Genomic DNA, 24,685 nt, shown 5'->3' with positions numbered 1-24,685 from the left:
ATGATAGAACTAAGAACTTATCTGTTATGTTAGTGCTGCTAGATGTGACAATTAAAAGGAAAACATACAGCTGTGGAAAATATCACTGATCCACAATAGGAGAGAAAAAAAAAAAAGCCAACATGATTTCTAAATTTTTATTATGTGTTCTTCTAAACCTTTGCCTTAATAGTTAAACTAGAACTAAAACATCAGTCCTCTGGAAAATGGATCCATTTTTCTAAGTGCGTGCTAAGTCACTTCAGTCGTGTTTGACTCTTTGTGACCCCGTGGACTGTAGCCTGCCAGAATCCTCTGTCCACGGGATTCTCCAGGCAAGAATACTGGAGAGGTTGCCATTTCCTCCTCCAGGGGAATCTTCCTGACCCAGGGAGCAAACCTGCGTCTCTTCCGTCTCTTGCTTTGACAGGCGGGTTCTTTACCACTAGCGCCACCTGGGAAGGCGACATTTTTCTAAGTACTCACTATCTTTTCTAAAAGAGATTCGATGTGTTTGCAAATGTTATTAAATATTCAAATCATCCGGGAAAATATGCAGAATGCCATTTTTAAATATCCTAAGGGGGCTTATTTTGAAAAAATATTAAAAAATTAATTCTAGATATTTAAACTTGTAAATACACATGTGCATGAACCTACCAACCAAGCACAGATGCATAAAATCCTGTCCTGAATTCTCCAAAACAAACTGGCCTTGGGATAAAAGTCATAATCAATTTATGGAACCTTTCATTTGAAAAGCAAACCACAGGAAATTATTCACTTCTCTGAGGCTAATAATTTTCTGTTATTTTTGTTTGATTTTTCTTCTAAAGCCTGCTGGCCTACACTTCTGTGTATTGAACTCTGTTCTGCATGCTTTGATCATTTTTCTAGTTTGACAGGATCCCTGAGTTGGGATACTGTTCTTTGAGCACAAGGACACGCTCTCCCACCTCTGAGGGTGGGTAGAGGTGGCAAGGGAGGAGTACTCATCCATTAAAAAAAAATTGGTTCTTTCTGTTTATAAAGAGGTGTAAGTTACTGCAGAATGTAGAGAACCTACAGATGAAAGAAAAAGAAAGAATGATTTCACAATTTCAAATTCTGGTTCTCAGTTAACATTTGGGCATATGTCTCCTTTCTTCCTATCTTTTTCTGTCTCTCTATCTGGTTGTCAGGGCCATTTTATACATTCTGCTTGGTAACCTCAGCTTTCTTTCTTATTATTTATAAATCATTCACCAAATGTAACCCAAGGGGTAGGCAATTAGCAGTTCAAAAAAGGTGCGAAGTTCCTGAGTGCCAGGTTGACGGGTAGAGTTATGAGAATGATTTGCCTATTTTACTTCATAAATATCATACTCAAACAGTCAAATCAAAGTATATTATTGTTTTCTTTACAACATTTGTTTTGCAATTCTAAAGGTGACTGACTGAAGTAATCTTGTTCATATCTGCCTGCCTACCACAAAACCAAAATGTGTCGCCTCTCTCCTCATCTCTGAACAGAATCACTCATTATTAGGGTCTGGAGCCCCAGACTTCGGATGCTACTAACCTCTAGCTAGTGCTCTGCAGAGCCACAGAGGGGCCAGAGTAGAAGCTGTCACTTTGCTCCTTCCCCAACCTTCCAGAGCAGGAGCGCTGCATTTGTTAAATTTTACAACTCCTGATTTGGCTTCAGACTTCTTATGAGCTAAGAACACTGCAGAGTTCGAAATGATGAAAACTACTGCCTACTGCTCTATTTCAACACTTTAATTTTATAGACCCATAAAGATTAAACAACTTCCCCAAGGTCACCGAGCATTATCAGTGAACTTCTGACATCACACAGGACATACTGACTCCCTCAGGGGAAGACAGTGTTCGGGGATGTCACTGCGGACCACACCTATCTTGACCACTGCTATAGCCTCAGCATCTAACCTATCCCTCAATAAGTATATAGGAAATAAACGAATCAACCAATTAGCTCTCCACTAACATCTCCTGGACTATATGGAAACTCCGAAGAAATGTGACACTTTGGTAGACCCCAGTTTATTCTAAGCAAAAGAATAATGAATAATAAAGCAACTTTCCTCATTTTCTACAAATGGAAGAAAGCTGGGGTGGCGGGGTGGGGGGGAGATAAGCTGCCATAAGTAAAAACAAAAGGCAGACCAGATGATCAACACCTGAAACAAATCCATACACATGTGCGTCTGTCAGTAACAATGTGAGCTCCTGTCGGTGACAGCAGCCCTCCCTAACTGTGAGACAATTTTTACATTAAGTCTCCCGAAATGAGTACTGGTCTTATCAGCCAGCTGTTAAATTGCTCCCTCTTGTGGTCACGGAAGAGAAAACACAAGCGCTTTATTTTGAAATTTGGATATTCAGGTCCAATTCCCAAGAAGAGCAGAACTAAAGAATGTGCTAACCATCAGACAATTGCACTCATCTCCCATGCTAGTAAGGTCATGCTTAAAATCTTGCATGCTAGGCTTCAGCGTTTCACAAACCAAGAACTTCCAGACTGCGTTTGGAAGTCCAAACCTGGCTTAAAGCTGGGTTTAAAAAAGGCAGAGGAACCAGAGATCAAATTGCCAACATTCACTGGATCACAGAGAAAGCAAGGGAATTCCAGATAAATATCTACCTCTGTATCATCAACTATGCTAAAGCCTTTGACTTGTGGATCATGACAAACTGTGGAAAACTCCTAAAGAGATGAGAATACCAGACCGTCTTAGCTGTCTCCTGAGAAACCTGTATGTGGGTCAAGAAGCAGCAGTTAGAACCCAGTATGGAACAACTGATCATTCAGGATTGATAAAGGAGAACGACAGGACCATCTGCTGTCACCGTGTTTATTTAACCTATACGCTGAGCACATCATGAGAAATGCCGGGCTGGAGGAGTTACAAGCTGGAATCAAGACAGGAAACATCAACAGCCTCCGATATGCAGACAATACCACTCTAGGCAGAAAGCGAAGAGGAACTAACGGCCTCTCGATGAGGGTGAAGGAGGAGAGTTCATGAGCCAGCTTAAAACTAAATATTAAAAAACTAAGATCATGGCATCTAGACCCATTAATTCATGACAAATAGGGGGAAAAGTGGAAGTAGTGACAGATTTCCTCTTCTTGGTCTCTAAAATCGCTGCAGATGGTGACTGCACAATGAAATCAGAAGACAATTGCTTCTCAGCAGGAAAGCTATGACAAACCTAGACACTGGGTTGAAAAGTAGAGACATTACTCTGCCGACAAAGGTCCATGTGGTCAAGACTATATAGTCTTCCCAGTGGCCATGTATGGTTGTGAGAGCTGGACTGTAAAGAAGGCAGAATGTCAAAGAGCACCAAAGAATTGATGCCTTCAAACTGCGGTGCTGGAGAAAACTCCTGAGAGTCCCTTGGGCAGCAAGGAGATCAAACCAGCCAATCTTAAGAGAAATCAACCCCAAATACTCAGTGGAAGGACTGAAGCTGAAGGTGAAGCTGCAGTATTTTGGTCACCTGACGCGAACAGCCAACTCACTGGAAAAGTCCCTGATGCTGGGAAAGATTGAGGGCAGAAGGAGAAGAGGGCATCAGAGAATGAGATGGCTGGATGGCATCACCAATGCAATGAACATGAACTTGGGCAAACTCTGGGAGATGCTGAGGAACAGGGAGGCCTGGCGTGCTGCTGTCCGTGAGGCCACAGAGTCGGACATGACGGGCGACTGAACAACGAAAATTCAGGTCCAAGTTGAGTCTTCTTTAACAACTTCTTCTCATTTTCTCCCTCTTCTCTTAGCGGCTACTCCATTAAACTTCATAGCTTTTTATACACAAACACACACACATATACATGCATACTAGGATCATCCTTAAAGAAATCTAATGTTCCCAAGGGAATCCCCGGTGGCTCAGCGGTAAAGAATCTGTCTGCCAACGCAGGAGACGCAGGAAACACCAGTTGCATCCCTGGGTCAAGAAGATCCCCTGGAGAAGGAAATGGCAAACCACTCCAATATCCAATATTCTTGCCTGGGAAATTCCATGGACAGAGGCACCTGGCAGGCTACGTTCCACAGGGTCGCAGGGAGTCAGACACGGACACAACTGAGTGAATGAGCACGCACACAGGTTCCCAAGTCAAAAATACGGGGAAGAAACCGATTCATTCTCTACCCTTTATTGATTCGAAGCAATCAGGCCCAAGTTTGTAAAGAGTCAGTGTTGAGGTAACAATATTCAGACCAGCAAGGGAGGCACTTTAATTGGGGTGTAATAGAGGAGGTATGTGATGCAGAAAACCAACATGATGCAGTAGATAAATAATATCCAAGTTGTTTTAATCCGCCTCATTGGAAAAGAAAGCCAGTGCTTGTGAAAGGCAGCAGAAGTGGTGATATTTACAGAAAGGATTAAAAGAAACATCTCCCAATTGTGATTATTTTGCCCCTTCCCATCCACTAACACGTGTTCTGTACCCGTTTCCTCACCATCTCTCTCTTTACTCACATTGATAATGACATGAGAAGGAAAGCAGTTAAGTGGCAAAAAAATAGGATGCTTTCAGCGCCAACATACATGCTCACAAATAAAGTAGATGGGATCCTTTAGTCCTGTCTTGAAAGAACAAATGAGAACAAGACAAAGAGCTGGCACAGGAAACAGACGTCTAAGAGCCCTCCAACGCTGAGACGTGCCGAGAAAGAAGATGGTACATTCAAAGTTAGTCTTTTGATAAAGGATGCTGGCAGCTGCCAAATTCATTAGGACCAGTTTTGCTTTACCAGTGGCAACGGCATCTAATAGGAATAGAAGGCCAGGCTTGGCTATCTCCTTCTTAACAGCAGGAGGACTAAAAGCACTGCCTCTCTAAAGACAAGACGGCCACCAGGTATGCGGAACAAAAACATCTGAGCAGAGCTGCCTTACGCAGAGCAGTTAAAGAGCGCCTTGTAAATAAGCAGCACAGGGCAAACCCTCAATCCTGCGTGACATTTAAACGAGGCAGCAGAGAGTCAGGCAGTCCTCCACGTGGATGGGTTGGCATTGTGTGGCAGGGAGTGAAGGAGAAACAAACTTAAAACTCACAGGAGGTGAGGTTTGTTTAAATAATAGAAAGTAATTAGGCTGAAGACAAAAATCAGTGATGGCATTTCATAATTACAATTAATTTAAAGGTTAATTTCCTTTGGTGCTAAAACCTTTATTTAAAACATTTACCAGGAAAGGAAATGAGGATGTTACTATCAAGAGGCGTAGAGTGCTTCTGGGAATCCATGCCTATTATCACTGGAAAATTAGGTTAGGCCCAAAGTGGGAATTTCAATTCATTTCTGTGTATAATAGATGGCGGTCTGGCCTCGGAGTCAGCAGGGCTGCCTTAGGGCAGAGCGAGATTTGCATTTTTTGTTTGTTTGTTTGTTTAGGGGATTAATTGCAAATGTTTCCCACAAAGAATCCTGGTTTATACATGAACAATCCTGACACAAAAAGAAAACTGGATATGGATTGCTGCCTTTGTAACTAATGGAGTTGATGCGAAAGGAATTCCCAAGAGCACAGAGGCAAAGGGATGCACAGTCACTCATCCATATACCTTCATCACGGAAATAAACTGAAAGGGGACGACAGCACTTCTGTGGGCTCCAAGCCCGTCCACCCTATTTTTCTCTCCCAGCTCCCACTTTTTTCCATCACTCTGTTCCCCAAGTGGGAACGGTCATGTCTCGAGTCTCAGGTTCCAGCAGACCCTATTCCTCAGTTCATCTCCTTAGAAACTTGCTCAGTAAAATTGAGGCATAACAGCAGCAACAGCCAGAGGGGGAACAACTCCTTCACACCAATTTTTCCCACTCGTGATGTCTTCACAGGTTAGTTCATTTTAAATGCTCTACTGCTATTATCAGTATGTAAAACAATCCCACAAAGATGGAATCGTGCAGTTCATAGCGCACTGAACAATATTAGCAATCACCTGCTTTAATCCCCTGATTTTACAGCTGAGGAAAGGAAGGACTTGCTCCAGGGCCATCATTTAGAGGCGGTGCTGGGAGCCGAACTTGCCGCCCTGGGCCAGGTATATTTTATACATCACTTCACCAGGAAACCAGACACAGTTTCTTCTGACACGTTTGTCGAGTAGCCGCTCCACGTGGGAGGCTGTGCGTTAGTCACTAGGGGTGAAACAGACGCTGTCTTTGCCTCCATGATGCCTACAACCCAGCACACGATTCACACGAGGAAACACACCAAAGTACGATGAGTGTTCAGATAAGGAGAATGGGGATGGGAGGACTTACCCCAGTGGTACCTCATCCAGTTAAGAGGACTAGGAAATTCTTCCCTGAAGAAATGACATCCCCACTGAAACCTAAAGGATACATCAGAGGGATGTGCAGAACTTAACAGAAATAGATGTGCCTTTTCTTAAAAGGATAACTTTTTCACCCCTATTGACCAAATGGACACCATAATTCACACAGGAATCATCTTATGTGTTTTTAATGAACCCCACATGGAAAATCTAGTTTCACCTATCCCAAATACCTAGAGTATTATTAGAGTGACCACTGAACATCCTCATACCTGAGACTGCTATCATTGTTCTATAAAGATGATTAATTTAGGTTTAGCCCTCCTTTCTGGAGGCTGAAAAATAATGCAAAAATTGTGTAACAAAAAAGTACAAGGGGAGAAACAGTTCTCTCCTAAGGATTTTAGCATTCATGCTTTATTTTTCATTTCCCTAAATATGGATACATCAATGTCCCACACCCTAATTAAAACCTGCATTTAAGTGGGCTGTGCCTTCTAAATATATCCCAGATGTCAGCTGTGAAGACATAGCCAATCATGTCTAACTAGCTTGCCTAGAGCTTGTAATAACTGCTCTCTCCAATTCCGACTGAAAGACACGTCAGATATAATTGAAAGCCATTCTCTAAGGGAAGAACAAAACAGAGACCGGTGTATCTAATCCACCCAAATGCCACAGCACAAAGTGACGCCAGCAACCTTGAAAACAAAGGTCATTTTATCCCACTCTGCACGTGATTCCACATCTATTCAAAGTATTAAATCTATCAAATCAAAGTATTAAAACTATCTGAATACACAGTTTTCTGACTCTAGCTATACAGTTTCTTGACCGTCTCACTTAACCACCTTTGTCACGACTCACTTCACCACCTACCCCCGTAGTTCCCTTCACCAAGGAGACTCATTTGGATCACCTTCACTGTGGAGGAAGAAGGCGTCTCTAAAAATCACCAGTTCCAACACTCCCTGCCTGACTGTAAACTCCCCGTTTTACTCCTTTGTTCTCCTGCCTCCCTCCTGGAGGACTCTGTCTTCATCTTTATCTAGGAGCTTCCCTCCATTGGAAGTTTTGTTTCTTTCTACTCATCATCTCACTCCCGGATGCACAAGAACAGTGATGCTCTTACAGTCACCCTTGGTTTCCGTCCTTGCGTTCTCCTCCATCAGGCGTGGATTTCCAATATCCTTGCCCGATGCAGCTCAGATGCAGTGTCTCTACTTCTAATCCAGGGCTGGCTGCCGCACAACAGCTGGGGAGAGCCCCTAAGCCCACCTGGGGGCTCCCTCTTCCCAGCACAGTTCTCACTCCTCTCCCCCATGGTGACCCAGTCACCATGCGACCTGCTTCAAACCCTTCCAAGTACCTTACGCCTCGTACCCAAACCCGAGGAAAACCACAGCTACCAGACATCAACTCGTCCCATTTCCCCTCTGAACCTCGAGGGGTCTCCATACCAGCAATTATCCTTCTGTCTCCTAGAGAAGTGAAAGTGCTGGTCACTCAGTTGTGTCCGGCTCTTTGTGGTCTTACGGACTGTAGCCCTCGGGGCTCCTCCATCCATGGGATTCTCCAGGCAAGAATACTGGAGTGGGTTGCCATTTCCTTCTCCAGGACATCTTCCCAACCCAGGGATCGAACCCAGGTCTCCTGCATTACAGGGAGATTCTTTACCATCTGAGCCATGTCTTCTTGAAACCCCGCCCACATCTGAGAGGAATGGTTAAGCCTTTCTTCTCCAAAGCTATGCTTCTACCTAGCCCTGGCCTCATTCCTTCAGCCCAATCCAGGAGACAAGCTCTTGGAGTCTTCACTCTCACTCACTCCACTCGAAATTTCCTTTTCCCTACTCATGGGTCAAAGCCTCACAGACCACAAACCGAGTCAGGTCCAGCCTCTCTCCATCCTTTAGAATAAGATACAAGGTGATTTCCAAAAATATTTGAAAAATGGAAACCCAGTTCTAGGTAGTTTTTTTTTTTTAATATATACAATGTCTTTCCTTGTTTTCTACAATATGTCACATGGGTTACTACTATCACTTGCCAGACTATAGATAACCAACCAAGTGAACATGTGAAGGGTTTCCATAAACCTACCTCAGCTTCTTCCGATGACTTACACACTTACATCATTCCACATAAACTTCCAGTAAATTCTAACACCAAGTTCTCTTCTCTGACCCTTACTTATCTCCATCTACTTTCCTGGCCTGAAAAACTCTCATCCTTTCAGTAAAGAAACTAAACATATAAAGCAGAGTTTGAATCATTCTTTTTGTATAAATCCCTTGCTAAAAGAGATGAGACCCCAAATCTACCTGCAGTGTATCCATAAAATATGTGCATCTAGTTGTAACCCTGTGAAGTTGGAATTGTTTTCTCTCCACTTCACAGAGGAAGAAAGTCAGGCTCAGAGCAGTCGTGACCTGCTTGTGGGTACAATGGTAGTAAGAAGGGAAGGCATGGCTGAGCCCAGGTCTTCTGACCCCCAAGCCCTCAGTCTTTCCACTACTTCACACTTTCCCTGTGATGCAGCCAGTGGTGGCATTAGACTATTAGAAGATGATTCAACAGCAAGACCCTCAGCAGAAAACCAACATGTGTTTCTTCAAATTTCACCTAAGGTACTGGCCACACTGAGAATCAGCAAAAATAGGCAAAAGTGAAAAGACAAAACAGTTTATCAAGTGGAAATGTGTATTGCATTTTCATTAAGTTTTTAGAACCAACAGCTTAAAGTAGTTACTCAAATGATCTCTAAAGAAATATTTCATTTGTATTTTTCATATACTTAAATGTGTCTACCGAGTTAAAACACTGAAGATCTGACTGTGATACAACTAAGAGAGAAACATGGAAAACACAACCCTAAGACCCTGAGGAAAGGTTATTTTCTGAACAAGGTTAGGAAGTGAAGCATCTGCTGTGATTTAGCTAATAAGTCTCATTTCATTCAATACATGTTTCACCTGCTGGAAGCTCTCTCTAGTATCACGCTTTAGTGACTTTTCGGGCAACGGTGGCATAAAGCACCCCTACCTACAAAGGACTCTGCTTTCCTAATCAGAAAAAATAAAAAATAGTTTCACGTCCACTCAGAGATGTACATCCAGACTGAGTGCATCCAGCTCACAGAAGAAGCCAAATTGCTGCCTCCAAGTAAGTCTGCGTGGGAGGAACAGGGGGTTTTTGGACTTGGACTGTGGATGGTTATGCTCTGAAATTCCTTTTGTGCCACTGGAGATAAGTACCCTTGGAATCCTTACCTGCAGAGATAATGGATTTACAATCTATTTTCATAGGCCCATGGAAATTCTTTAACATCTTTCAATGAGTGCTTCCAAATATTTAGGCTTAGCTTTCTGTGAGCTGCCTTTAAAAATTTCCCCCTCATGGTACTTTCCAGCTCTATCTCCAAACGAGTGTGTTGACTAGTGGCTTTTGTCATGAATAACCAAGGTACAATTTTATATTACAATACCACCCTGCCAACATGTGTTTTTAAAAAGCAGCGTTAGGTTGGCTGAGCTCAGTGCTCACGATTAAAAGGTTTAAATAAAAGGGAAGCTCACAACAGGGGACATATTTGATTGAAGAATATTCCTTCAAAAAGCATTTTTCTCTTACTTGGTAATTTCTAAATTCCACTATTATTAATGTTATCAAATCATAGTTATTAAACTGATATGGCACTTTACTAATTTAAAATAACTGGGCATCCCTGTGCCTCCACAGGTCAGTAGATAAAAACACACCCATACTGCAGATAGGAAAACTAAGGCAAAGAAAAAATCAACTGCAAAGAAAATAACATTCCTGAGTTGTTTCAAGAGAACCAAAAGCAAACTGCTCCAAACAAGTACAAATTTCCTCTTATTCTGTCACCTTCTACCCAGTCATGTACCTCTATTTAGAATGCTATGAACTTGCCAGAAAGAAACCAATATTTTCTCTGCCAGTTATCAACATTTTTGCAACATTTGATAGCAGTTATCAATGGATGATCCCTCTCACCCTAGTTATGTTGATGCTAAAGCAAGTCCTAGCTTTCTTCCTTCCGTTCATATCAACCAAAGAAACTAGAATGGTGCCTTCCTTTCATTGATATCCAAAAGATTTCTTTTGTCTCACAGGATCCAAGCAATTACTGACATTCTAGATCTTCTATAAAAGGTCTCTTAATTATCATTCAAGGCCTTCTGAAGAAAGGGTAAATGCACTTAAATTTCACTTAGAAATTTTACCAGCATCTTCCATGCTTAAATCACCTGGTTTTTTTTTTTCAAAACAACCTAAAGACTTTATTCAGTAAATATGGCTTCCATGAGCCAGACACTGTTCCGGGTTCTGGGGCCACTGTAATAAACAGTAAATATCATGCAGCTTGCATTACCGTGCTGAGATCAACAACAAAAAAAGTAGATTCATAATATGTCAGGTGGAGATAGGTTTCAATGAAACACAATAAAGCTGAATGAAGAAAAAGAAAATTCACCTCTACAGTCCCAGCAAGTCTCCAATTTGTCTCCCACCAATTACAATTATAGTTCCCATTTCCCAAATGTTTTCTGGTCTTTGCTGCTCATATATGCCACTTACATACTACATTTTCTAATGAAGCCAAACACAAACTCCCTTCTCTCAATTCTTTTTGTTCTGTTAAAGGCAGCAACACCCTCCTAGCAACAAATTTTGAGCTATAAGCCAAACATCTAGTTGCTGTTATTTGCTCACTAAGTCATGTCTGACTCCTTTGCAACCCCATGGACTGTAGCCCAGCAGGCTCTTCTGTCCATGGAATTCTCCAGGCCAGAATACTGCAGTGGGTAGCCTTTCCCTTCTCCAGGGGATCTTCCCAATCCAGGGATTGAACCCAGGTCTCCTGCATCAAGGCAGATTCTTTACCATCCGAGCCACCAGGGAAGCCCTATAGTCCTATAGTTGTTCCAAATTAAACACTTCCTTTCTCCCACACTGCACAGTTTAGAAGAATTATAAAGAAAGTCCTGAATTCTTAAGGGTTTTTAGTTTTCTTCTTCCACACCACAAGTCTCACCCAGGGCTCTACACCCCTCATTTTATCCTCACACTAATAATATAAGTGTCATAATTCTTGTGTAAGAGAAGTTAAGTGATTTGTCTAAGGTCACACAGCTGGAAAGTGGTCAAAGCAGTATTTGAATCCTGATCCTTCTAACATCAGATCTCTGTTCTTCTCATGACACTCTAGACCTCCATATCATGGTTTCAGTTACCTCCAGTCAACTGCAGCCTGAAAAAATTAAACAGAATAAACAATTCCTAAGTGTTAACTTCTGAGCCATTCTGAGTACTGTGATGCAATTTCACACCATCCTGCTCTGTACCTCCAATAACATAAATCAGCACTTTGGCTAGCATATTCATGCTGTGTACGCTACCTATCCATTGGTACCAGGAGAAAAAAAAAGCAATGTATTGTGTAGATACAGGGTTCAACACTATTCATGGTTCAAGAGTCCATTAAGGACCTTGAACTGTATTCTGTGGATAAGGAAGGACTGTTGTTGTCTGACTCCAAAAGAGAAAGTCTGCCTCAGTAAAAGGGTTTTCATGGTTAAAAAAAAAAAAGAGAGAGAGAGAGATTAAATCATAAGAGGACATAGAGGCACCTTCAAAGCATACGACTGACTGAAAGAAATAAATCAGAAAAGGCTAGAAACGAAAGGAGTCCAGGTATATGACATTCTAGAAAAGGCAGGTTGACTCAACAGCTTGGGGCTGGGACCATTTGGAGATACCTATCTGGGTGTTGATGCTGACTGTCATCTGGGACCTCAGCCACCCTGCTAGCCAAAATCATATCCAAGGGTCCTTTGTTGATCTCTGCATGTGGGCTAGTTTGGCCTTCCCAGTTGGGGCATGAGAGAGCAAGAGCATCCTGAAGAGATGCTCTTCAGGAGCATCCCTGAAGAACAAAGGGAAGTGCATGACATTTACTGGAGACAGTAGAAAGATCAATGCGTGCTAGAGTTTAGGGGAGAGGGAGGGATTAAAAGGGCTTCCCGGGTGGCTCAGAGGGTGAAGAGTCTGCCTGCAGTGTGGGAAACCTGGCTTTGAACCCTGGGTCAGGAAGATCCCTGGGTCGGGAAGAGTCCCTGGAGAAGGAAATGGCAATCCGTTCCAGTATTCTTGCCTGGAGAATCCCATGGACAGAGGAGTCTGGTTGGCTACGGTCCATTGAATCGCCAAGAGTCAGACAGGACTGAAGCAACTCAGCATGCATGCAATGCAGAGATTAAAAAGGCAGAACACAGAAGATTTTTAGGGCAGTGAAACTACTCTGTATGATATCAAAATTGTGGATACATGTCATTACAAATCTGTCGAAACCTACAGAATTTAAAACCAAAGTGAACCCCAACGCAAACTCTGGCCTTTGAGTGATAAGGATGCGTCAAGGTAGGTTCATCAGCTGTAACGAGCGCACCCCGCTGGTGTGGGATGCTGAGAGTGGGGAGGCCGTGCACGTATCAGGGGCGGGGTAGGGCACGACCCTCAGTACTTCTCAGCTTTGCTGTGGACCTAAACTGCTCTAAAAAATAAAATGTTTTTTAAAAATAAAAAGATTTTCCCACTAAACAGACATCATGGACTTTATGTCACTTGTTCCAATTTCTACCTGTAACACTTAGGATATTAAAAAGAGAATAAAAACTAGCCAAACTTAAACCAGAGGAATAAGGTATTAGAAAAAAGTAAAGATATCCTCAAACATCTTAATTCAGTTTCTAGGTTCCTCTCTTTCTCCTTCCTGTCATCTGTCTTGTCGGCCTTTTTGTTGTTCTGCCTCTTTTGGCCCCACCACACGACCTCCAGGTCCAGGAATGAAAAAGCAAAAGCAAAAAAAGGTTTTCACAGCACTCTTCGTGTGAATATGTGCTGTTACAGTTACCATCGCTTGCAAAATGTAGTGGTATAAGACAACAGTGATTACACTCGGGGACTGTGGGCTAAGAATCCAGACAAGGCACCATGAGGACAGCTGGTCTGTAACCCTCAGTGTCAGAGGCCTCAGCTGGGGAGACTCCAACACTGGCTTGACTCAGCAGCTTGCGGCTGGGATCATTTGGAGGCACGTGTCTGGGTGTTGACGCTGACCGTCAGCTGGGACCTCAGCCACCCTGTTCGCCAAAATCATATCCAAGGGTCCTTTGTTGATCTCTCCACGTGGGCTAGTTTGCCCTTCCCAGTTTGGGCCTGATGGCTGTGTTCCAAAAGAGCATCCCTGAAGAACAAAGGGAAGGAAGTGCGTGACAGTTTTTTGATTTAGCCTTAGGAGTCATGGAGTGTCACTTCTACCACACTCCGTGGGTCCACATGGCCACAAAGTTCTACCCACGTTCAACAGGAAGGGATAAAGACCCAAACCACAGGACAGGCTGAGTGTCCAGATTACACTGTAAGCAGATACGGAATTCAGGAGATCTTGTTGCAGCGATTTTTGATAATGTAATCTACCGTAGTAACTCTTGTTATATCTCATTGTATCTCAAATATCTAGGTGTGTATTGCATGTAAATGTGGCTTTTTTTGCTTATAAATATGTTTAATGCTTTTATAATGCAGTAAAATTCACATAATATAAAACATACTATTTTCACCATGTTTAACTGTACAGTTCAGTGGCACTAAGGACATTCACACTGTTGTGCAACTCTCATGATCGTCCATCTCCCGAATTTTTTACCTTCCTAAAATGAACCTCTGTCCCCATTAAGCATGGACTCCCCATCCATTCCCCCCTCCCCACCCCACCCCACCCCGCCATCCCTGGCATCTATCAATGTACTTTCTGACTCTTTGAACTTGACTGTTCTAGGTATGTTCTATAATATGTCTGCACCAAATGTAAATCTGATGCATCTGAATCCTTGGCTAGAATTTCTTCCATATCTTTATTTCTGACTCTGTTTTGAGATTACGAGCCATGTAATGGCAGGGACAGCCGTGCTGAGCTAATTTACATGACCTCCATCACAGCACCTTGTACCTGACAATCAGGATATAATATTATTACTAATAATAATTGCTGATAGATACATGCACTTGAGCTATCGTCATTTTTTTAGCATTTGCAATGTGTTACAGAAAATCTCCACACTAACCACAAAGACATATAGCATCTTAATTGTGCAAGTGAATTTTATTGCTCCAATTAGGTCTTGGTTGCTTCAAAGGAGTATATAATTTCTTCTCCCAAGCTAATAGATTCGTGTAAAGCAATAACTGAATCTCACAGTTGGGGGTGGGGGAATCACTGCCTTGAAGGAACTATCTTTTTGTCTCCACAATTAGCTACTTCTGGTTTAATAGATTATTAAAGGGTTTATATTAGTAATCTGTGTAAGACCTTGAACATGAGTATGTGTCTCTTCTGAAAAGTTGACTAATTATAGCAACTGTCCCTTTCCAGTTGATTTCATAGGTGGCTTTGACTCTTACGGCTATCAGGGGCCTCAGAAGACATCTCATTTACAGCTGCAGCCGATGTACATGTGAGTGGTTTACTTTGGCAGTGTTCTTCTGGGATACTAAAAGGTGATTAGGCAAACGTTATTGTCGCACAAAAGAGGTGGCATGTGGCTGTCCTTCAGTCATGACTTACCTCCAATCCTTCCTCCTCTGTTAATGTTGTTTTGACTGAGATAGCTCTAATAACGTTTTGTTCATAAGTTTTACACAATTTATCAGGAAAGCCATCTCTAAATTTACTTTTAAAAGTATTCTTACATGTGTGTCAACTACATAGCTAAAAAGTCAATATAATATATAATTTCCTTGAATTACCCAAAAGTTGCCTATTTTGAAGATGATGTAACATTGTAGATAGTTGTACGTAACTATATGTAAAAGCTGTATGTCCCGATTTTCCCAGTACAGTCATAGTTCACATGCGTTGTTCTGGTATACTTATCACCAGCACTCCCTATGAGACGTATAAGTGTTCTCTTTTGGATGATAAATGATGTAATAATACTCTTTAGCATTTTTTTCTGGTGTGAAAAGTGAAAATGAAACCAGGGTATTAAGACTTAAACTTATCAGACCCTTTACTCTAGCACTCAAGAGAGCAGACATACAATCGGAGCCTGATTTTTATATCTGTGTTTAGGCAAATTCCCTTGGATAACAACTGATAACAAATTCTATATATCAGCATCAGGTGATATGCTGAATTGCAAGCGAAGATCAAAATAGAAAGTAAGATTCCAATTCGTTTCAAAACGTGAGCTTCTCTCTTTGAAGATACGTGTTTGTTGTCGTTGTCCTCCGCCATTCAGTCATTTTACCTTTTAATATTGTTAGTGTGTAGGATGATAAACACATTTGGGGGAGTATTTCTCCTCCAGAGAGATTAAAGTAAGCCTTATACATCCCCTTTTAAGCTTCTTTTCACAAAGGGAATGATCTGTGCATCACGCTGCATTTTGTGTGTGTCTCTTGTAGTTCCCCCAAAGCATTCAGAAAACCACTCACAAAACAGACTTTATCAAGTTCAGAAGTCAGCCAATACTATATGTCATTCAAAGCATCCCTTCTGTAAACAGGATATCACACAACCCCTCTTTTACATTCCCAAAACCACTGCCCTAATTCAGCTATTCATTAGCTGAGTTTTCCAGTCTCTTTATTCTATAGCCCCTATCCCATTCTTCTATGTAACCGTCAATTTAATCTTCTTATTAATTGTGTTGTCCAATTGTGTTAGGCCTTTGCCCAAAAACCATCAAAAAACTCCTTACTGCCTACTAAACAAAAAGTCCAAAATCCATACCAGAACTTGCAGTTCTACTATGACCCAGCCCTAAAATTTTATGGAAATATTGTCTCTGCTCTTCAACTTAAAAACCTCTGAGTCTCAACTGTGTGCAGATAATGCTGGGAGACACCAGGAAAATGCAATGATTTCACATTTTACGATGGCTGCAAACTGCTTCCTGATCTCACCCTCTACTGAGGGCACACATACTCTGATGTCTCCCCTTATCTACTTTTAACAGCCCAGCTGAAACTCTTGCCATCCGCAAACATGACGTGTATTTTTTTCAGCTGTCCATGCTATTCTCTTGACACCAAATGTCTTTTCCCAAATTTCACTTTTCAAATCCCACTCTCCTTCAAATTGTATCTTAAAATGTGCTTCCTTTATGAAACATTTCTAAATCTTTTTCCTTTGATATTTCTTTTTGCTCCTTCCCCATAATATAGTTGTATTTCTCTTTATACCATAAGATTCCCAGCCTCCCAGAAGATTTGATAGCTTAAATAAGAAATAAATCCTTTATATTCTTTACCATTCTTCTCGATATTATATCAATAATATACCCTTGTGTAAAGTGTTCTATTAAAAACTAAAAGCAAAGCAGTAAGAGGCAGTGGTTAAGATGAGCTATGGAAGGCAGACTGCATGCGATACAATTCTTTATGACCTTGGACCTGTAACTTTATTTGAATAACTTTATTCTCACCAAGCCTGAAAATGAAAGTGTTAGTCACTCAGTCATGTCCAACTCTTTGTGACCCCATGGACTGTAGCCAGCCAGGCTCCTCTGTCCATGGAATTCTCTAGAGAAGAATACTGGAGTGGGTTGCCATTCCCTTCTCCAGGGGATCTTCCCTACCCAGGGATCAAACCTGGGTCTCTGCACTGCAGGCAGATTCTTTACCATCTGACCCATCAGGGCCTAAGTTTCCTCAACTGCAAAACAGAGACAATAGCATATGTGCTTCATACAGCTGCTCTGAATTAATATAAAACAATGCTTGTAGAGAATTACAACAGAGGACATGTCACATACAAGACACTTAATAGTTGTAGGAACAAGGCTTATGTTAACCAATATTACTCATGAAAAGACTTCATCAACTCAAATTAACATACATTGTATTTTCATTCCCAAAAGGTTTCCTCAGTAAACAATGTATCACATCTTATCAGCCCCAGTAACATGTAACAATATGCTTGTGCTTAAAAGTAGACCATAACATCTTTAAGTCCTGCAATTTCTTGCTTCTAACAATATCACACATTTTTATCACATAACATTACACTGTGCTGGTCAGTATGAATGATCAATAAAGATGATCAAAATATAATAAATTGGATACAATCATTATTTAAGGATAAGCTCTGATAATAACATAAGAATGCTAATTATATGTAATCAAGAATATACTTTCAAACCAGGCATTTATAATTCTGTTTTCTTTAAAGAGAGGACTCTTCAAATTTAATGTCCAGAATGAAATTCCTTGAAGACAGAAACGTCTCATGATTTTATTAAATACTTTTAGTGGCAAACCAAAAGTAATAAAAATGTTATTTTTTTCCCTTACTGCCTGAAAATGGTTAAATTACATCAGAGTCTTCAAGTCCCACTGCTCATGAAATAAATGTTTAACAAATCACCAGTCAAAATACTACTACCATCACTTCTACAAAGCATCCCCGAGCAGACCTCAAGTACTAGAACACTAAGCTTTTATTTTACAGATGAGGAAACTGGATGAAAGGAAAGAAAAACCCAGGTCACATGTCTTGTGAGTTATGCAGCCCCAGTTACCAGGCAGTTTTCCTGACCCCTTAGTTTTGTTTTGTTTTGTTTTTTTCCAAATTCTTATGTGGACTGTGAGTTTGCCCTGACATTTCATTCCCTGGTTTTAAATTCATTTATCTCTACTTCCTCACACTAACGTAGCCGCCATAGTTCCATACCTGCCTGCATCCTCCCCTGTTAGTGCGTTCCCTTATATTCCATTTTGGTTTCACATTATGTGGTGTTGAATGAAGAGCTTTCCAACTGTGTAGCCCTCAAAAACAATCATTGGAGAGTCACTGCCTATTAAAACCCCAGGAAAAACAAACCGATTCACGCATAAACTCCATTCCCTGCTGGGAGGCAGAGACCTGAGCCTGCCCGTGTCTTTGTCCAGTGCAGTGGACCTTCTCCTGTCAGCCTGCCATAAACAAATCTCAGAAAGTAAGAGTAATTTAGCATCATGGGCCAGTTCAAGCACCCCCATGATATTACATAGCAATGGAAATAAAAGCAATTCCTTAGAAGGAAAATAGATGCTTAAAAGCAATGCGCAATTTTAGCTGTGGGGTTTCCACTATACCCAGCAAATCTTCAGTGGCTCAGAGCCTGGACAAGGCTTTGGAAACACTGCCCCTAACTGACCTCCATTCATAGCTGTGTTTTAGCTTCTGCAGTCAATGAATAAACAGTCTTCTTCTTAAAAAGTTAGGTTGGGTCAATATTCTTGATGTATAATTCTTTGGATTATCTATAATCCATCTAAAAGGGAAAAGTTTTCATTAATTTTTCTCTTACAGTTTGGAGGACTCTTTGAAACCAATAACAGCTATGAAGTTGCTGCGCTTAACATTCCGATGTCTGCAGGTTAATTTTCCAACAGTGTAGCTGCTTTGACTACCACTGACCTATGTGCGGAAGCAGGTCCAGATCTATTGGGCTCCCTGCGGCATAAATGTGGGAGTATCCCACGCAGGATCAGGCCACCATTTGAAACCACTGCATTCTTTTTGGCAGCCTAACTATACAGCAAAACATATTCATTTACCCCCAGAAAATGGATTTTAAATTACCATAGCTGGCCTCTCTATCTAAAAGGTTGCACTGAGGAAAAAGTTGAGAGGAGGAAAACTGTCTATTTAAAGCACAATTTGGGCTTTGGACTTTTTTTTGGGGGGGGGGCGGGGGCGGGCAGGTTTACTCTTGTGCTCAGAGAGGTGAGAAAAGGGTATGAGCTCTGACCCTTGATTAAAAAACATCTTTTTTTCTCTCTCTCAGGTCAAAATAACACAAATGGCTTCAATACATCAGCTCCTGGACCTTTCAAAGAACTTGTTTTGCGGTGGCCTCCTGCATTTTTTGAAGAGCAAGAAGCAACGAAGTTTAATACATACTAACAAAACATAAAGCCTCCACATGCACTGGGAGGGACACACACGCACACACCGGCACACACCAATTCTCCCTGGCCTCATCTTTCTATCTGAAACAGACAAACACGCAGGACGCGCCCCTCGTGGATTTCCTGAATGCAGGCTGCTTTCTCCCAGGGCTTTGCAAAGTTCACAAGGAAACGCGTTGGCGCCCTCTGCTGGCCGTCACTAACTCCTCTACAGCCCAGCCGGGCGGCCTCTGCCGGCTGCGAAGTCATCCGGGGCACGGTCTGCCCTCCATATGTCTTGATAGCACCAGGGCTATGTAGGCAATGTAATTGCAAAAACACACACACAAACATGCCATGATGACCTTGTAGCCGAAGTCTGAAGTGGCAGGTGTTTGCCCTAAAGGCTGTACCGTACATACTTGCCTTAACCCACCTAAGTTGTGCGCCTGAGAGTCCTCAGTGCAGACATCCCCAAGTCACCTCCTTTAGGCTAACACACTGCTGTTAATTCCGAATGAGTTCAAGTCTGTATGCGTGTCATGTCAAGAAACAGGACTACATAGTTCAGCAGCTCCAGTGTGTCTGTGTATGAAAACTGCCAACTGTCAGCCAAGTGCTTTTACCATTGAGCCTCCACGGTGGCCAAAAAGAGACAAGTAACAGTAACAAAGTAATAATCGTCATCTTTATAATTCTTCAACAAGGTCTTCTGAGGGGGTTGGGTGGGACAAAGCAAAACATATTAATCTACTAAACTCATTAATCTACGGGGAAGCAGAGAACAGAAATGGCTTAACTCACTGATTTTATTTATTGCACTCTAGGTGCTTTTTTAAGTATCTACAAATGTCTTTTACTAACACAGAAACAGCTGTGGATTTCTATCAACAGAGGCCAACTGAATATGTATTAGCTATGTTTACTCTTTTATATCTAATTCAAATGGAAGCCCCTAGGTAGGTGAACTTTTTTTCCTAACTTGAGCGTACGAGATTATTTTTTGGGTGGGTGGGGGGAAACAATAGTTACCTTGGTGAAATATTTGAGATCTCTTTGTGGTAATTGGGGGATCTGTTGTGTGTTAGAGTGTATTTTAATCCTCCTGTATTATTGTGGCAGAAAAACTGTGCTGTTAATGTAGTTGGCAACAAGATGCCTTTGGAAACTTAATAGTAGGTCAATGTGTTTATGGAATATTCTGAATTCCTAGGAAATTTTGTTCTATATATTCAAGCATTATTTGATTTTCATTAGTGAAAAACATAATTAGCTCAGGCTTGTCAGGAACTCAGATGAGTCATTTTCTTTTTGATCCACCTGAGACACTAAAATCAATTTTTTAGGACTATTAATAATACACCATCTTTAAATGCAGTGAAATTTGGACTTGAAAAGTTATAAATTGGCATGGAGCAACTTTTTCTCTTGGTTTCTATGAAGTTTCAGTTACTGGGTTAACCTACTTTGAATGTTAGCCCATCCAAAGCTACATAAACCAGTCCCATTACTGTGTCTGCATGGATGTCTGTGATCTACACACATATGCATTTGAAGATAACAAAGGAACAAAGGTTACTAGTAGAACATAAACTACAAAAAAAATAGTTCCAGCACTTGTGCTTGAATTTTCTCAGTGGTTTGTATGTTTGTCCATATATACATGCATAAAATATACAGTCACAAATATGTCAGTGAAACCTCATATGATGATTTTATAGTGACATGCATGTTTAATGTATGAGAAAAATATTTACCAATGTATCATCCTTTGATTCTTAAAATAGAAATACTACACATGCCAGAAATTATTCTAATGTGACTATTAACATGAGGTTTCACTGTACATTCACGCTGTGATGAGATTCCACCCTTCTAAGACATGTATATGGATAGAGATTTAAATGCACAGAGAACAAAACCCTCATATTCCTGCTTTACGTTGCAGCCAAGTTACCATCTAATCACTATGATCATCACCACCAAAATTTTCAAAACCAGTTGTTGACTACTAAACAGGAATCAGTGAACAGGGAGCACAGTAGTGTGATTCTATCTGGAGAAACATCTAAGGTGTACAGCTGTATCCTCCTCAAAATCCGGTGAAGAATGCTATTTTTCTAGGCTGAGCTTTTGTTATAAACCTAATATTCAGAAGGCAAGAGTTACAATCCTGATGTGTCTTTCTTTCTTTTGCATTTGTTAATTATGAATGTATTTTTAACAGAGTGATTTTTTTGACTTACTAGTGTAATTTGCATTTTAAAAATAAATGGAAAAACCACCAAGTTTCTGGGCCATCCCTGGAAGTCCATGTTCCTTCTCAAAGTGTATCTGATGATGTCACGGACAGAGAAACCCCATTCCAGTGGCATGGAAGCAGGGCTGATATTCCACACCGTGTGGCAGTAAGAAGGGATTGCCAGGTCTTGGCACCATTTCAGCTCAGTCACAGGTAACATGCACTTTCATTATCTCCTGACACTAAGGGTTCTTTTACAAGCCCTTCTGGAACAGACTTGCTGTTTATTTGGAGAACTTTTTTTTTGTCCCTCCTCTATTTGGAATTTAGAGTTAGCATCCAGCTAACAGCTGGATTATAGAGCACTATATTTAAAAGCCCTTACATTAACATAGGTAGGGTTTTTCATTTTTACATGTCAAATTTTTTAAAATAAAATAAAGTACCCATTTCCTGCCCCTCTGATGATGAAGATTTGATGACAATTTTAATGCACATGTTGAAACAGGACAGGCAAGGTGAGAAGACTAACCCCTAGCACTCTGACAGCAGAGTCACAGTTTCAGCTGGAGGTTTACCACATGTACTCAAGGAGCTGAGGGCTTGGGCTACTCCAGGCTGCTGGGGTTATATCCTTCCTCTCACAGCACACAGACACACAGTAGCCCCCAGAAGCCGAAATGCCAGAGCTGCTTGAAAACAAGGAAGGCTTTGAGGCAGCATTCCAAAAAGCTGAAGATCAGCTTGTAGTATTTCGCTTCTGGGCCACATGGTGAGAGCCTTGTGAATGGTCAAGCCTGCTCTCACGTATGTTCGCTGCGGGGAAGTATGCTGACGTGTGTTCATAGAAGTAGGGTGGATGATTGTTAGGGTGTTGCTTCCCACCATGAGGGCACATGCACACCAGACCTCGGTTGCATAAAAAGAGTTAATAGATTAAGTTAATAGACCAACCCTAAGTAAAGATCACATATGTATATATGATGTAAAGAGAAGATTCGTTAGTCTAGAGTTCTCCATTAAATAAGATATGCATTTGGTAAATAACAGGGGGTACCAAGATCTTCTTCGTCTGGTAGCTACTATAAAGCATAATCTCTGAAACAGTGAAGCAAAAATCCAGCATTCCACTGTACCATAACAAGTGGACAATCTGAACTCAGATGTAAAAACCTTTTAAATAGACCACATTGTAGGACAAACCTTGGAGATACATAAACGCAGGCATTATAAAAACAGTTAAACTAAGGTTAAGAGACTATTTGAGATTACCATTTATTCTGCAAATGCAAATATGTCGCCATTCCACCACGAATTCCAGCTGGTGCACTCTGGTCAAAACAGAATAAACTACACCCAGACAATGGGGATTTGTCAAGTGACTTCAGACTGTGTAAACCACAATGAACGCTGATAAGGAAGACTTTCTAAGGTAATATAAGATCAGAACATGCTTCTGAATTATTGTATAGTTTCATGTTAAATATGCCTTTATATTTTGTATACTGAAGAAAATGCACAACCTAAAAGTTGAGAATTATGTTTTACTTGGCAGACAGCTGAGACTGTAAGCCTGGAAGACAGCCTCTCAGACAGCTCTGAGAGACTGCTCCCAAGAGGTAATGGAAGAGCCAGGGGATTTAGGAGTTTGGGGACAACAATCAGGTAATCAGAACATCAAAAGATTACTATTAAAGAAAACCAGACATCTCAAGTTAATAAATTTAGTGTTTTCTATGTATGGGAAGATGGAAGGGTCTGAGTTCGTTGCAATAGTTCCTTTGATGTGCACCTCAGCTATCTAGGGCCAGTGTCTGACTTTTCTCCACCCTGAATTCCCCTCCAGGTGCAGTCAGGGGCAGCTGCAGGGGCAGCTGGTTTGATGGCCTAGCATCCTTTGTTTACTGATATGGTAGGCAGCGCTTTTCATCGACATGTTAGAGTTCTCTTAAATATCAATAACACGAACCCATATGTTAACATGTATGTATGATATGTTCTTATATATTAGTCAACCAATTACATTCAGTTACAGGGTTAGAAGTTTTTCAACTTCTTTTATAATACATTAATGAGTAGCTAATATTAGAGAGATTAAGATCACTCAAACTGTTTCATTTTTGAATACTTCCTATGGTTGTCAAGATAAATCTTCCTTCAGACATTTTATGAATCTTGGGTAAAATTATGGCACCTAATGCTTGTATTCAGGAAGCGTTGATATCAAAATCCTTATATTATAAAAATGAAGCCCAAATTATTCTCCTCACATGTCAGTCTTTGCTTAGGACCCACGATCAATCCCCTTTTCATTGTATTACATCCACCTTTCACACACTCCCAAGAAAGGGAAGGACAGAATTTGTGATTGATATATTATGTGCAATTTAAAACATGCTAGTGTCTTGAAACAATCACTTTTACTAGGTATGACAGCAAAATCTCCAAGACATGTATATACTCTATTCCTTTTAATTCAATGAAAGCTCGAACTGCAGAATACATTCATGGGTCTCATTAACCGCTGAAATCTACACAAGTATCACAAACTATGGTTGCCAATGACCAAAACAAAAGTGACGTCTTCCTAAAAAGGATAAAGATAGATCTTTGTATAGTCCTTCCCCCCAAAAAAAGATTGTTCTTCAAAAATTCTTAAACATTATGCAGTTTAGAAGCAAATAAATGAGTTTAAAATTTTGATGGGTATTAAAAGCTGATTTCTGTAAGATAATTTAGAGAGGAAAAATCCTTGTATAAGACACATGTTGGTGTTCTGACATTTTAAACCATTATTAAAATCAATGTAAGTCATTTCTACAATGAGAGCATCGAACTGTAGTAGCCTAATAATAAAACAGGTATATTTTTTAACCTCTCCTTCTACCCTCACATGAATTTAAGCTATAACAGCAATGAAAGAAAACAACTCCCAAAAAAGACTGCAAATTGATGCTGTCACCCAAAGGATGATGGATTGATTCAATTAATCAGTAAGTCTTTTCTAAGAGTCCTTCAGGGAGTTATTTACCAGAGGCATACCCTGTTTGTTCCCCTTCCATGTGCCTGTCATTTTTCTTCATTATTCTTCTAGTTTTACTCATTATATCCTTTGGGGATATGTGGATCTCCATGCGCAGAGGGGTTTTGCACACAGCTGTCTAGACATAAATCTTTTCAGCTTCACAGTGG

At 40.9% G+C, this 24,685-nt stretch overlaps 1 protein-coding gene across 4 annotated transcripts in view; it reads left to right on the top strand.

The window, feature by feature from the left end:
- Positions 1 to 21,550, top strand: part of NKAIN2 (sodium/potassium transporting ATPase interacting 2) — a 1,116,125-nt gene extending 1,094,575 nt beyond the window's left edge. For 2 of the 4 annotated variants that reach the window (XM_043890316.1, XM_043890317.1), the window contains 2 exons: positions 14,747 to 14,828; positions 19,149 to 21,550. In XM_043890316.1, coding sequence (XP_043746251.1) covers positions 14,747 to 14,828; positions 19,149 to 19,158 — 92 coding nt within the window. In that variant the 3' untranslated portion in view covers positions 19,159 to 21,550. Of the gene's footprint in view, positions 1 to 14,746; positions 14,872 to 15,445; positions 15,535 to 19,148 lie in introns of all 4 variants that reach the window. The other 2 variants (XR_006338407.1, XM_043890318.1) reach the window with 2 other exon arrangements.
- Positions 21,551 to 24,685: the final 3,135 nt, after the last annotated feature.

This window comes from Cervus elaphus, chromosome 28, assembly GCF_910594005.1.
Source record: "Cervus elaphus chromosome 28, mCerEla1.1, whole genome shotgun sequence".
NCBI lineage: Eukaryota > Metazoa > Chordata > Mammalia > Artiodactyla > Cervidae > Cervus > Cervus elaphus.
This window is presented reverse-complemented; position numbering and strand designations above follow the sequence as displayed.